The sequence below is a fragment of the Syngnathoides biaculeatus genome, chromosome 6 (assembly GCF_019802595.1).
Source record: "Syngnathoides biaculeatus isolate LvHL_M chromosome 6, ASM1980259v1, whole genome shotgun sequence".
Taxonomy (NCBI): domain Eukaryota; kingdom Metazoa; phylum Chordata; class Actinopteri; order Syngnathiformes; family Syngnathidae; genus Syngnathoides; species Syngnathoides biaculeatus.
The window spans coordinates 10,090,845-10,106,090 of NC_084645.1; the positions used below are offsets into that span (position 1 = coordinate 10,090,845).

The following is a 15,246-nucleotide window of genomic DNA, read 5'->3' on the forward strand; positions in this document are numbered from 1 at the left end:
GTACAGGACATGTATGAGGGTAGCAGAACAGCGGTGAGATGTGCCGTTAGTGTGTCAAAAGAATTTAAGGTAGAGGTGGGACTGCATCAGGGTTCTGCGCTGAGCCCCTTCCTGTTTGCAGTAGTAATGAATAGGCTGAAAGACAAGGTTAGACTGGATTCCCCTTGGACCATGATGTTCGCAGATGATATTGTGATATGCAGTGAAAGCAGGGAACAGGCCAAGGAACAGGTAGAAAGATAGAGGTACACACTGGAAAGGAGAGGAATGAAGATTAGCTGAAGTAAAACAGAAAATATGTGTGTGAAAGAGAAGGGCGGAGGAGAAAGAGTGAAGCTCCAGTGAGAGGAGATAGCGAAGGTGGACAGCTTCAAATACTTGAGGTCAACAATACAGAGCAAAGGAGAGTGTGGTAAGGAAGTGAAGAAACGGTTCCAGGCGGGGTGGAACAGTTGGCGGAAGGTGTCTGGTGTGACAGAAGAGTATCCGCAAGGATGAAGGGCAAAGTTTGTTAAACAGTGGTGATGCCAGCCATGATGAATGGATTAGAGACGGTGGCTCTGAAGAAATAACAGGAAGCAGAACTTGAGGGAGCAGAAATGAAAATGCTGAGGTTCTCGCTTGGTGTGAACAGGTTGGATGGGATTAGATATGAGCTCATTAGAGCGACAGCCAAAGTTGGATGTTTTGGAGGCAAAGTTAGAAAGAGCATACTTCGATGGTTTTGACATGTCCAGAGGCGAGAGAGTGAGTATGTTGGGAGAAGGGTGCTGAGGATGGAGCTGCCAGGCATGAGGACAGTGGGTGTTAGAGAGGATGATGCATGTGATAAGCTTAGATGGAAAAAGATGACACGCTGTGGCGATCCCTAACGAGACAAGCCAAAAGAAAAAGAAAGACTTCAAGCACAGTGTAGTTATACAGAACAGCATTCACAGCTTGTTGTCGTGACATCCATCGCACTGGACCTCGCCGACCTAACCCTAACATACTACATGTCTCATGAAGAATCTTAAATCAATGTGTTTTTTCTTTTTTATTTTAAATGTCCCAAATTAGTTATATTAAAAGTAAACTAATGGAAATTGCTGTTGTAATTTGATTGTTTTAATAAGCCACAAAACTTTCAATGATCCTAGGTGTGATACGTGTGTGTGGCCACAGTGAGCATTTCTGATGTTGCTCACAGTGGTCCTTGGTGTGCTCAGGGAGCTTCTCTGTATGCTCAGACATATGAAAAATGAGAGGGAACATTGAATGACGGTACACTTTTTGGGGGAACAATTGTGCAAAAGGATACAGAATCCTCTGGCATTTAGAGTAGTTAGAATGCCCTTCAAGAAAGGAATACAGATTAAAGTGACTATCCATCCAGCCGGGCCAGAGGCAGGGTACACGCTGAACTGGTTGCCAGACAGTCACAGGGCACATGGAGACAGAAAACAGTTGCACTCACAGTCACATCTAAATCCAATTTAATGTGTTCAGTTAATCCATCTTTTCGGGATGTGGGAGGAAACCAAAGTGCCCAGAGAAAACCTTCGCAGGCACGGGGAGAACATGTCAACTCCACACAGGCGTGGATGGGATTTGAACCCCGGTCCTCAGAACTCTGAGGCTAATGCTCAAACCAGTTGCACCACCGTGCCGCCCTTAAAGTGATGGATTCATCTAATAATCTAGGACAATGTCAATTGTGCACATGTTGCAGATACTCCAGAGTCGATTGTGCAAGTAGTGCAGTTGCTACTCAGGCACGAGAGGCACATTTCCCCACCCACACATGCAGAAACCCCCATAAGAGGCCAATCGAGTGGGCCCCATATGTCCAAATCCCTGCAAGAGAAAAGGCATTCCAGTTGAATGCAATACTGACAAACTTTCCTTAGAGAAAGATGAGAACGGACCTACGGTTGTGCATCTCTTTCTTATGACTGTCCGAAGCCCATCTTAATAAGGAAAGAGGCTTCATTGTTCAGTGAATATGAACACTGTGGCTTCAAGAAGCATTCGCTTCACAAGGGGAGCAACTATTCCAGTGTTAAAACTTTCTCTTTGTCTAACACTGCATCTTCTCCTTCTCAGCTCTTCAAAATGAGATGAAAGCTGTAGAAGGAAATGAGAATGAATCAGCTGACAGAAAACTGGCTCCACCAATAGCATGAGAATAATTTTAAAACTCTATTCCACCATGTGTACATAATGAGGGCAAACTGACAAGACCACACTATGAACAGGATGTATCTGTCGAAATGATCATTCGTTTGTTTCAGTGATTTATTACAGGCCAAGGAATCAATGCATTGGAAAAATATGACATGGTATGTACAATACATACTGTGCTCCTACTGGGAGTTTTAATCGGTGTGCAGAATGTGCTGCATTGCTAGAATGACCGTTAACAACTGAGAAACGGACTCATCTGGATCCACTGAATCATGTATTCATGTATTATGTGGTCATATGTCACAATGACCATAGTGAAAGCCTATTATCGTCTTAAGCGCACTGAACTGTCCTTAAAGAGATGCAACACTAGAGATTGAGGAGTAAAAAAAAAAACAAGTCACGACTGGATTACAAGATGAGTAAATTGTTAATAAAGCAGTATGTGCAGCTGACCATAAAAAATAAAAATAATAATAAAAGTTAAATCCTCTGGGCACAATACATTGGAGGATTAGTGCGATGACAGTGAAAATATCACAATCGCATTATTAAAATATTGCTTGAATACAGTTTCCTCTTGGAGTTCTTCATGAACATTAAAGTTACATGATGAGAAAAAACAACAACACTTAAATTGTGCCAGGTGTCCTTGGTGGAAAAAAAACACAAAATCTATTCTCAGACTTGAATAAACTCACAATTTGTTTGGATTTCAAAACTATTTCTCCCAAACAATAAAAGTATACTGTAAAAAATGTCCCCAGGTCTAAATGGGACCATTTCAAATGTTGATTACATGAGCAAGCAATTTTATAATTGATATACTGTAAATGATCAAACATGTAAAAAGACCGGTTAAGACAAACAACCCTGTTAGTTTTGACTTAAATAATAGATGACAGAATGCGAAGGTGACTTGTCGCAAATGTGTCTCATGCCAATTTCAAGTCTAATTAGGGGTCATAATTTGTATGCTGTACCATAGCAAGGAGCGATTAGGATCTCCCAACCGTACAGTGATTGGATTGACTTCCTGTGGGTCATAAATTTGGCCAGCCGCAACGCTGATCTTACACAGATGAAGCAGCGTTATGTCTCAATTTCACACAATCACTATGTCTGCAAAGTACGTATATTGACATCCATCCATTTTTTTATACTACATACTCCGAAGTTGGCAGGCCACATCGAAGCCTGCAGAAATGGGGCTAAAGTCAGACTACACCCTGGATTGGTCACCCACCAATCACTGGGTCCACGTACAGTCAACCAATCACCTTCACACTGTCAAGATCAAACTTACACAGCCTCCACAGGAGTCACGCGAACAAAGTACTACATCCTCTGTGACAGTATTAGAATTATACACAAATTTGTTTTTGTTGTATGCATAAATATGTACTTTGTGCCTACAATGGTCCTCTGTCTCCTTCTTTGACAGACCAAGAAGGCACAAATGATAAAAGAAGCGTGAAAAAGTCTTGATTTTGTATAACTTGAGAGGCATAATTGTCACAAAAGTTGCATCACTCTCAAATTGGTCAACTTGAGAAAATCCACTGCATTTTTTTGTACGTTTGGCATTTAGATAGAGATACTATAAGAGATTTAAATGCCACTGGGAGTCAACATCTTCATTTCAAGTATAGTATGACGTTACTTTTACTTCTGTAAATCTATCTCGTGTGTGACATAACTCTTTTTTACATTTAGCTGTGTGAGCATTGCAGGGTCCAAAACCCAGCGAGCTCCACAAAATTTCAGAAGGTCTCATCTCATTTCAGTGCCTGGTGTGCATGCTGGTGTGGTGTTCTAGAAACCGAGAGACACAGTGATCGTGTAGATTGAATAGACTATGCTTGATTGAGACTTACTTCATCTGTTTCACGATGGTGCTTTTCCCTGACTCTCCAGCCCCTGCGGGGATGAGAAAAGGCATCATGTGAACTGAGTGGATTTGAGCACAAAGGTGTGCATGAATGTGTGAGAGAGCAAGCTGGAGAAAATGAAAGAGGGGAGGGGGGAGGTGGAGACAGAGAGAGGGAGAGAGAATCATCCTCTCGAGTGAACAAGCTGGGTGGAGATGGAAGAAGGAGGCTGCGCCCATTCGTCCCAAACATCCTTTTCATTCCCAATGAACCCGGTCCCCATTAATAATTAAGAGGCCAATGAATGAATATTTCGGCAGTCGAAACCAGACTGCCGGCCATCCAAGTCCCCGATCCACAGTACAAAGGAGGGCTCCGTTAAATGGATGAATGATGTAATATCAAATTAGGGCGTGTTCGGGTGCACTCAAAGAATCAATTCCATTAAACCATCATTTCCTTTCGATCGATAATCGGGTTGCATCAACAGGGGGGTTTTATTTATTTGTACGTGTTTATAAATGTTTGCACCTTTGGTGACGTGGTTCTACAGAAGCGGGGTTCTCTTACCGAGCAGCAACAGCTTGACATCCTTGGCCGCGGTGAGGCCGTCTTCCTTGAGGTTCTTCTCGATGGCTTTGCTCCGATCCAGAGCCGCCCTCTCCTCTGCGCTCAAAGTACATCCCATGGCTAGAGAACACAGCTTGATAGTGTGACCGGTATCGAATGCAATTGAAAGAAAAAAGGCTGGCAAATCCCGGTTGTGGCACTGCTTCGATCCCTCTCTCGTGCGCTCTCACAGCGGCGTGGTACTGTTAGAACATTTAAAACCTCGACTCCGCTCGTTTTGCTCCACGGAACCACACACCACGTAGCCTCTAGACGTGGACTGCAATGGAGCCGTTTGTCCTCCAGCGAGTCTTCTTCTTGACGTTTTCTGACTCGTAAATCACGGCCGGCGGCGGTTCTGGTTGTTTTGACTCCGTTACTGGGCTGCTCGCATTGTTCGCGTCGACCTTCGTGCGTTGGGATCCTCCGGTGTGTCCAAAGTGTCGACAGGCTGCCTCCCGGAATCTCCCGTAGGGCCACAGTCGGGGCTTCGTTCCTTCAATCGCTCACTTGCAGGTTGCTGACGTCAGAAGGGGCGAAAAAGTGGGAAGATGTGCGGAGAGGGGGAGGAGTGGGGGCCACCGCTCTTGTGGGCCCTCTCACTGGCGCGGCTTAGCGGACAGCCGACGCAGTTTTTGAAATGAGATTATCAGCGTGTTACTGTCGTGTTCATCGAGAAGATTTTTTTTTTTTACTCCGTCTCTTCAGTTCGATTGGAGGAACAACTGCATTTTCTGTTGTTTTGTTTTTTATTAACTTATGTAGGTTTAATTCAGTGTGCAGTTTGTATTTGTTTTGGCATCTCCCTTCCACCCCTTTAGCAGTAATTGTTTTCAGTTCCTTTATTGGGTTATGTTATTCACACACACGCGCACACACAATAAGTTTCATGTTTTTTCCCTTTTGAAGGTCGTGTATGGATATGGTTTATCCGCTGTCAGTTATTGTAATTACAGTAATCCTAATATTAAATTAGTGTTCAGAATTCAAATGGTATCCATATATATGGAAGCAAATATGTGCCACCAGGATTTGAATTAAAAATGCCACTGAAAATTTTATGCTGTAAAATTCACATTATGTCAAAGTGATCACATTTTCAATAGTTGTATTTCAGTTTAGCTTTTCAGTGTTCACAAATTCGCCATATTAAAAATTCAACCTTTAAAATTCAAATGCGATATTTTCTATGGAAGTAAATCAGTGCCACCAGGATTTGAAGTTCAAATGCCACAGAAAACAGGATTTGAATTTGAAATGTAAAGTGATCACATTTTCAATAGTTGCTGAAATTCGCTGTCTGTAATTCAACCGAATTTTAGAAATTAATTTTAGACTGCGAATTGTAGCCAGTTGAATTTCAGACAGCAAGTTGTAACCGGATGAATCTCAGGAGACTGAAAATATTGCGTTTTAATTTTAAGCGTTGAATTTTTCTATATGGGGAATTTTTTACAATGAAATGTTAAACTGAAATACAGCTATTGAAAATGGGATCACTTTGACATAATGTGAATTTTACAGCATAAAATTTTCAGTGGCATTTTTAATTCAAATGCTTGTGGCACATATTTACTTCCATTCATATACAATTCAACTTTATTTGTATGTAAATTATTTACTCAGCAATATTTTAAATGTGTTTTTAAGGTGCCTGAGTATATGTAACAGTGTTGCACCAAACAGCAAAATATATGATTAAAGGCTAAATTAAATATATCAAAGATAAATAAATGACTAAATATCTCATAAGAAGAGTACTGTTGATGGTTTTGATGATGCTTTCTTTCCTGTTTATTAAACAATATTTTAAAAGATTAAATGAATGTTCAGAATATTTATGCCTAAATTGTCATTAATAAAATGTTTTTCTCAGCCAACTGGGCCTCATGTCCTTCCAGTTATGGTCCCCTAATGGCTTCACCCTCTCCTTTCTATCTATCTCTCTCGCTCTCTCTGTCTCTCTCTCTCTCTCTCTGGCTGGCTGTCTGTCTGTCTCTCTATCTCTCTCTCTCTCTCCTCCTCTCTTTCTTTTGAATGTATCCTTTTTCTTCACCATTTATCCTCACCAGGGTCGCAGGCGAGCTGGCGCCTCGCTTAGCCAACCCTGGGTGAGACGGAAGGTACACCCCATCCTGAACCCTCACACCTATATACTGTATTTCATAGTGTCACAGTATATTCATCCATACCATCTATCAATCTATACCATCTGTCCTTGTCACAGATAAAATATGTGCTGATAAAAACTGTAAGCACAACACCTTTGGTTTCATTCCATTTTTTTATGAGTTGAACTCAAATATCTAAATAAATCAAATATCTTTTCTATGGATATGAAAGGCCCATTTTTTCTCAAATATTGTTCATTAATTCAGTCTTAATCCATATTAGTGAGAACTTTTTTGCTGAGATGATCCATCTACAATTCCCGATTCCAAAAATGTTGTCACATTGTGGAAAACGGAAATGAAAACAGATAAACAAATACAACGAATCAAATTAATTTCAACCTTCATTCAATTAATATACTAACAAAGTGAAACTATAGTTTTCAAAATGATTAATGTATATATTTTTTGCATATATTCTGTCCTTTTCAATTTGATACCTGTAACATTCACACACACACACACACACACACACACACCACACACACACACAAAGCGGGGACTGGGACAACAGAGTGGGAAAGTTTAGGAATTTTCAAAACACATCTGATCAGGACATTCAACAGATGAACAGGTTAATGGGAAACAGGTGAGTTCCATGATTGGGTATAAAAGGAGCATAATTTTATCCTGTACGATCCAGCCATCCAGCCATTTTCTGAGCTGCTTATCCTCATGATGGTGGCGAGAGTTCTGGAGCCTATACCAGTTGTCTTTGGACAGGAGATAGGGAACAACCTGAACTGGTTGCCAGCCAATCGCAGGGCACATAAGGACAAACAGCCACACTCACAATAACACCTTGGGGCAATTTAGAGTGTCCAATTAATCTTGCATGTTTTTTGGGATGTGGGAGGAAAGCAGATTACCCGGAGAAAACCCAGGCAGGGATGGGGAGAACATGTAAACTTCACACCGCCGTAGCTGAGATTTGAACCCCGGTCCTCAGAACTGTGAGGCAGACGGTCAAACCAGTCTCTCCACTGTGCTGCCATCTAGAACAAAAAAAAAAATCAGATAACCTGTATAAATCCGTGCATGTAAGCAGTTATGTCAAAACACAAAATTGAATTCTCTTTTTTTGTGTACAGGCTCTTGGAATTTGGGAACATGTCTGAGAAATAGTGTAAGTTAACACAGTTCATCGCGACATTTACAAATAGAAATTACAACTCCATCCATCAATCCATCCATCCATCCATCCATTTTCTTTGCTGCTTATCATCACAAGGGTCACGGGGAGTGCTGTAGCCTACCCTAGCTGTCAACGGGCAGGAGGTGGTGTACACCCTGAACTGGTTGCCAGCCAATCGCAGAGCACATCGAGACAGACAGCTGCACTGACAGTCACACCTAGGGGCAATTTAGAGTCTCCAGTTAATGTTGCATGTTTTAAGGACGTGGGAGGAAACCGGAGTGCCCGGAGAAAACCCACGCAGGCACGTGGAGAACATGCAAACTTCACACAGGCGGGTCCAGGATTGAACCTGGGATCTCAGAAGTGTGAGGCTAACTCTTTCCATCTGAGCCACCGGGAGCCGAAGTTACAACTCCACCATGAAAAACGAAATCCATGTTTCAACAACACCCAGAAATGCCACCAAATTCTCTAGACCAAAGCTCATCTAAGATGGTCTGAAGCAATGTGGAAATGTGTGCTGTGATCTGACAAGTCGACATTTAAAATTCTTCTTGGAATTCATGGACGTCATGTCCAAGGAGGAAAAGGACCATATGGATAGTGATCAGCATAAAGTTCAAAAGCCAGACTCTTTGATGGCAGAGAAGTGTGTCAATACCCGTGGCATGGCAGCTAGCACATTTGTGAAGGCACTGATAATGCTCAAATGTTCATACATGTTTTGGTGCAAAATATGCTTCCATTCAAGGAATCCCTTTTATATTTACAAAATAGTCATCAACTATATCCTTCACATTATTTATGTCATTTCCTTTAAAATAGTGTGGATAATAGTTTGTCGAGTTTTATTTCTAATTACACTGTCACACATTTACAGTACTATAAATGGCACTGAATGTGTACACTCAATGTCCCATTTGGCTTTAACCTGGTAAGTTACATTTGAAGAATTCAGAGTGCAGATATATCTTTTTTTTTTTTTACTTATATATATATTTAGACTTTTGCGTCTGAGCTCTTCATTTATACTAGTTAGAACAATAACCAACATGAAAATCAGAGCGCTGTCCATGGATGAAAAAAGGTGAATGTTAAAATAAGAAAAGATGCATGACCCAGCACAAGCATTATCCAGTACAACCATTTCAATTATCCTGAAAAATGGAGGTGGTGGTGCTGAGGTGGCCTGGTTTACTAAGTAATGTGAAAAATTGGTAGTATATTAATAATAATAATTTGGGAGCTCTAAAGAAAGACCCCAAAATAAGTTAGTGAGATGAGCAACAACTGCTAAAGGGCAGTAATGAAAGTAGCACAATTCATTGTTTTCAAGACTTCATGAGGAGAAATACAAAGGCTACACCTGAAGGTGAAAACCACTTATTAGCGAGAAGAATATAAGGGTCAGGCTGTAATTCAACAAAAGCTACAGAGATACTGTAAGCCTAAAGAAAATATGACAAAGTTTTATGGACTAATGAGAAGGGGGTAAAAAAGCCATTACCAGAGAGCTGGAAAGTTTAGAAAAAGAAATAATCTGCTCCGCATCCCAAACAAACAAGTTTGTCTTTGAAACTGACTAGAGGAAACGTCATGGTCCCTTAGAGATACAGTGAGAAGCTCAGTCATCCGGGAGGGGCTCAGAGTAGAGCCGCTGCTCCTCCGCAGTTAGAGGAGCCAGATGAGGTGGCTCGGGCATCTGTTTAGGCTGCCTCCTGGATGCCTCTCCGGTGAGGTGTTAAGGGCGTGTCCCACCAAGAGGAAACCCAGGGACACCCCAGGACACCCTTCAGAGACTGTCTCTCGGCTTGGTTAGGAACATCTCAGGATCCCCTGAAAAGAGCTGGAGGCAGTAGCTATGGAGAGAGAGAGGTGTGGGCTTCCCTGCTAAAGTCACGTTCCCCCCGACCTGACCTTGGATAAGTGAAAGAAAATGGATGGATGGATGTAGCCAGGAACCTATTAGCATGAAATCTGCATAGCACACCACATGGCACTTTATCATCCACTACTATCCAGTGCATCGCTAGACAAGAATCCTTTTGTGTTAATATGGGTTAATTGTTTACAGTGATGTACCAATTAATTGTCTCATCTTCACTCGGTAGACTAGATTTCAGCTCACCTGTCACCATGATCAGCAATTTTAATGCAGTCAATCATCTTGCATGTAGACAATTTATGGGAAACTCTTAAGTATATTTCTGGGGGTATTGTTTGCAAATCTAGGACCTAGGTAGATGTCACTAGATGGAAAGTATGCTAATTACTTTGGTGATGGATCATGTCATTATCCAAGCCACTTATTCACACAAGGGTTGCGGAAAGCTGTAGCCTATCGCAGCTAGCTTTGGGCAAAAGGCGGACTACACCCTGAATGGTCACCAGCCAGTCCCAGGGCAGATATCGACACCATCACTTAGCAGGAATTGATCCCACCTTGCCCGCACCAAAGACAGCTGTGTGGACCACTACACCATCAGTGACATTTGGTGATGGATCTTCTTACTGACTTGGGCGTGTGGTGCCAGGCCTGTATTTTGGATGGTGGCGTGGACACTGTGGCCTGGGTGACTCTGGTCCCCCACACTGTCTAGGTTTGTAGCTCGGTTGCTGGGCCCAGATGCGTGGTGGTGTCAGTACATGGAGTGGAGGTGGACTTTTAAAGGCGGACTAACAGGTCTTTGAAGGTCAGAATTCTAGCCGATAGACAGGTGTTCAAATACTTATTTGTGGCTGTATCACACAAATAAATCGTTGAAAAATCATACATTGTGATTTCTGGATTTTTCTTTTAAGATTATCTCTCTCACTGTGGACTTGCACCTATGAAAATTTCAGACCCCTCCATGATTTCTAAGTGGGAGAACTTGCAATATAGCAGGGTGTTCAAATACTAATTTTCTTCACTGTACATGCTATTTTTTCTTTTTGACATTTAACCACTGACTTAAGTTTGTTTGTGGATCTTCATGCCAAGTTCACATTATTTATCCATCCAGGTCGACTTCCTGTTTTCTCATCGATTGAAGTGCTCTTCCTCTTAGCCTACACGCTTCAGTAACTATACTAAGTCAAGAAATATATTGGACTTAAAGTTTGAAGGCAGTGACAATTAAACCCACATGCACAGATCATAATATTGTTAAAGAATGTTCCAAAAATCTGGCAAGTGTAATTAAATTGCCACTGTCACAAGCTACTGGAGGTAACCCCCCAAAGAATAGAAGAAGACAAAGAATGCCACTCATGGCATGCCCCTTTTTAGGAGACTATAAATGTCATTGTTTCAGAGCCCTGCACTAGTTTGACGTCAATAACTGAATTCACTGCCAGCTGGTTTGCATCTTCACATCCCTTCGAGGTCTATAAAAAGATTTTTTTTTCATGAAAAATGCAGAAGTTTCAGCTTGCTGCAGCTCACATTATCAATGCCACAACCACATCAGAGCCACAGACATTTTTCAAGAGTAAGTCTTTCAAATGTGCTTGTAGTTGTTCATCATGTCAGAAAAAAATTTTGAAATAGAAAATGAGCTCTGCCTCAGTAAAATCATCCTTTGTTGTGTTGTTTTGAGAAAATATCATACACAACCCAAATAAAATAAAATGTTCCTGGATTGGAAGTTACAGGGGTAAAAAACTTTAGGCAGCTTGCTTTTTATTTTCAATTTTTGGCCTTCACAAATGTGAATCTCAACCTTTTGAAAAAAATGTTCTGTTATTCACCTTTCACTGAGAGAACAACTCCGATAACTGTCTGTTAAGTGTACGCTCTCTTCCAACCCCCCTTAAGGCCACAGTGGCCAGTTCGGGCAATAAAATTCCCAAGAATATTTGTTCTGTCTCCTCTTCTTTTTTATGTTGTACAGATGAGTGGGAGTTGAATGCTCCTGGTTCTTTAAAGTAAAGATGGCCTCACAGTTCTGAGCACCCGGGTTCACTTCTGGCCCTTCCTGTGTGGAGTTTGCATGTTCTCACCGGTTTGTATGTTCTCCCCGAGTACTCCGGTTTCTTCCCACATCCTAAAAACATGCAACATTAATTGGACACTCTAAATTGCCCTGAGGTGTGATTGTGAGTGCGGCTGTTAGTCTTTATGTGTCCTGCGATTGGCTGGCAACCAGTTCAGGGTGTACCCTGCCTCCTGCCCGGATAGGCTCCAGCACTCTCGCAACCCTTATGAGGATAAGTGGGTCGGAAAATGGATGGATGGATAATAGGAGCATGTGTGTCATGACAAATATCACACTCGCTTTACACTCAAGTCACTGCTGACATTCCTCAAAGTTGTGACAAAATGTGATTTGGTCAAAAGTAATACAAAATTGACAAAAGTAATAAGTTGACAAAAACATTGATACTGAATAAATAATAATCAGACATTGTTTTATTTTTGTGGTTCAACAGAATTATATAAAAGCACCAGCTGCATAAAGTGGCAGTCACTGTAATCATAATTATTTAAAATTACAAAAAATATTATTACAGTGTAATCAAAGATTGTTTTTATAATTTTCAATGAGGTATGGTCATCTCTCAACAGTGATTAAAACCACTTAAGATACATCAAATCAGCCCCACATCATGACTGAGCCATATTTACAGTTGGTACTGTCCACTTTGACTTTTTTTTCAGTCTGCAAGAGGTTAAAATTTTGTTCTTATTACATGACCCCTTATATTTCCCCCCAAAAAACAAAGTTCTATAATTGAGTAAAACTGCAACACATTAATTACTGTCAACTTTTGAGAAATTGGCGTTCACCAAACCTCGCCGCTAGAAATTTTCTCCGATGGGGTTGTGGGGGCCTGAAAATTGTAAAAGCAGGGGCGGGTGATAATGCTGAAAAATCGTTAACCCGTGGGGGTGGGGTGGGGGCGTTAAGTTGAAAATTTGTCTAGTTGGAAACAGCTGCATTAAGACATCATGTGGCGTGACGTGGTAACCAATTATAATCATAATCACCATCATCCTTCTTTTTCTTATCCTTTTTCAGAGCAAATGTTTCAAGCATTTTGATCCACTCCATGTTCCATCAAGTAAAAAGTGCAAACCTGCACCTTGGACAATGGACATTGACATGGAAAGACAAATGTATCATGTTCTGCCTCGCAGTTCCATGTTTGCGTCCTCCCTCTCCCTCTCTCTCTCTCTGTCTCTCTCTCTCTCTCTCTCTCTGTCTCTCTCTGTCTCTCTCTCTCTCTTTGCTCGCAGAACCAGTCACCAATTACCTCATTACCTCTCGTGTATATCAACTTGCCTGTTTCCTGAAATGCTCGCCAAAGCATTGCAGACTCTCCTAGAGGTAAAATGGCCCACCTACCCAGTAAGTCTCGCAAATCCTTTTTTCTTTAACTCTTGTGCCTCATTGTTCCTAGAACCTCGCCTGTGTCCCAGACCCATGTCATTCTTGCCACCCAACCAGCCGCCTTTTCAGTCCAATGCCTGCCACCTATCCACGCCAACTGCCTGCCAACACATCCAAGACTCATTCCATTAGATTCCCTTCATAAACTGTTCATCATATTACATCTGCCTCTGCCTGCTGTTGAGTCCAGCTCCTCTCAGTTTATAACATAATTGGCGATTTAAAATTTTCCTTATTAGTAATCATGCATGATTGTGGAATGCGGAGGAAGGTGGAATACGCACAGAAAACCCAAACATACACATCAGAACAGGCAAAGTCATCACAGGAAAGATCCAAAAGGTCAAGTTTATATAAGCATTGAATTTGTATAGTTAAAAAAAAAACATTGCAATGAACATATCTCAGTCAAGTCTTCCTTTTCTTTAATTTATTGAGATTTTAATTTTTTTTCACATGGGAAATAAATATCCAGTGTATTTGACCCTGTGTAACATTGCACTTTAGTCTTTTTATGAAAGCCATCTAACACATTTGCATTTCCAGCTGACGATGGCCACTTTAAAAAGCATTGAGGCACTTAATATGTGTTTAATGGAAGTCATAAAATGTTTCGGTGAGTAGTTAAAAAGGCCTATGATGGGAGAAGATGCATTCAATTCCATTCCTTTTCCATAGTGTAACAAAGCTCTTGGGGGGTGCCAGTCTTTTTCTTTTACAGAAGCCATCTTTTCACTTGTTTCAGTACAAATACTGCACTCATCTAGCAGCATGCGTCTTCACACACATCCATTCATTGCCAGTGCAAATGATAAAAAAAAATGAAAACAAGATAAATAAAGAACACAACAGCAGCTGAATGTGTGTAGTCACTCCTGAAAAACACTCATTGTTGTAAGGAACAAGAAAAATAAAAGCTGTCTTAAATGTGCTGTACACTTTCAAATATACAACTGTATTTTAGTGCAATTCAACATTGTACATCAAACCTAACATGCACAGTGAAGGAAGGTCTACTTAAAAATGTGTAGAGTTTTTAAAGCAGAAGGTATAGTTTGTTATTATAAAAATAAATTTTGCAACCTCAGTGCGTTTCCATTTTACCTACAACAGCTTCAAATAGATATAAATGATACGGTGTTGAAATGATACCCTCATCGAGGCATAACACTGTCATGCATCAGGGCAAAAGTTGCTTCATCCATATTTTTGCCCAATTTTAAAGTAAATTGCTGCCCTGATTCTTATCAACAACGGTAAGCCAAATGGAAATTCCTCCTCCCAGTCATGTTGCTCCTGCCTTAAGGGTTTTTGGAAAAGCAGTCATTCTCCTTCTGCTGTGCATCTTACTTTGGTGTGTTCCACTCCACCACTCACAGTTGCTCTTTTCTACATTCCTATGGTCCTCCACATATTGCATTTTGTATAGTATTGCACAATTCATATAATTTTTACAACTTCCTCTCAAGTACACTAGCACTATAAGTAAAACTTTAAAATCTCTGTCAATGCAATGTCTGGCATTACAGAGAATAAATCTCCACTTCACTTTATAGCAGTGTAAATGATGAAATGCTCAAGAAACCGTCTCAGTGAGCCCTTTTTAAAACACAGGAAGAAATCTGGAAGCTACGAAAGGCAGTGTCTAACTTTCTGATATGTTGGCATCTACTTTAAACAAGAAGATGTAGAATGTAATTAACAAACATCCAAATATGTCATTTGAACTGTATGTACTGCGGTTTGTGCAAAAATGCTGTGGTGGTGTTGGTTAAGTCAAATTGGAAAGTGTTTCAGTTATGTCCTTGAAACCACACATGTAAATAGACAAAACAACCAGGTTGACACATACACGGTACATGGGTTAGCTATTAAACCTCATATGTCCTACTAATACTTAAAAATGGTTTCTGAAT

At 40.9% G+C, this 15,246-nt stretch overlaps 1 protein-coding gene across 1 annotated transcript in view; it reads right to left on the reverse strand.

Annotated features, from left to right (window-relative positions):
- gnao1a (guanine nucleotide binding protein (G protein), alpha activating activity polypeptide O, a) overlaps positions 1 to 5,314 on the reverse strand; it is a 128,507-nt gene extending 123,193 nt beyond the window's left edge. Inside the window, exons 1-2 of the mRNA XM_061822275.1 lie at positions 4,608 to 5,314; positions 4,044 to 4,086 (exon numbers count right to left, since the gene is read on the reverse strand). Coding sequence (XP_061678259.1) covers positions 4,044 to 4,086; positions 4,608 to 4,725 — 161 coding nt within the window. The 5' untranslated portion in view covers positions 4,726 to 5,314. The remainder of the gene's footprint in view (positions 1 to 4,043; positions 4,087 to 4,607) is intronic.
- Between the last annotated feature and the right edge of the window lie 9,932 nt (positions 5,315 to 15,246).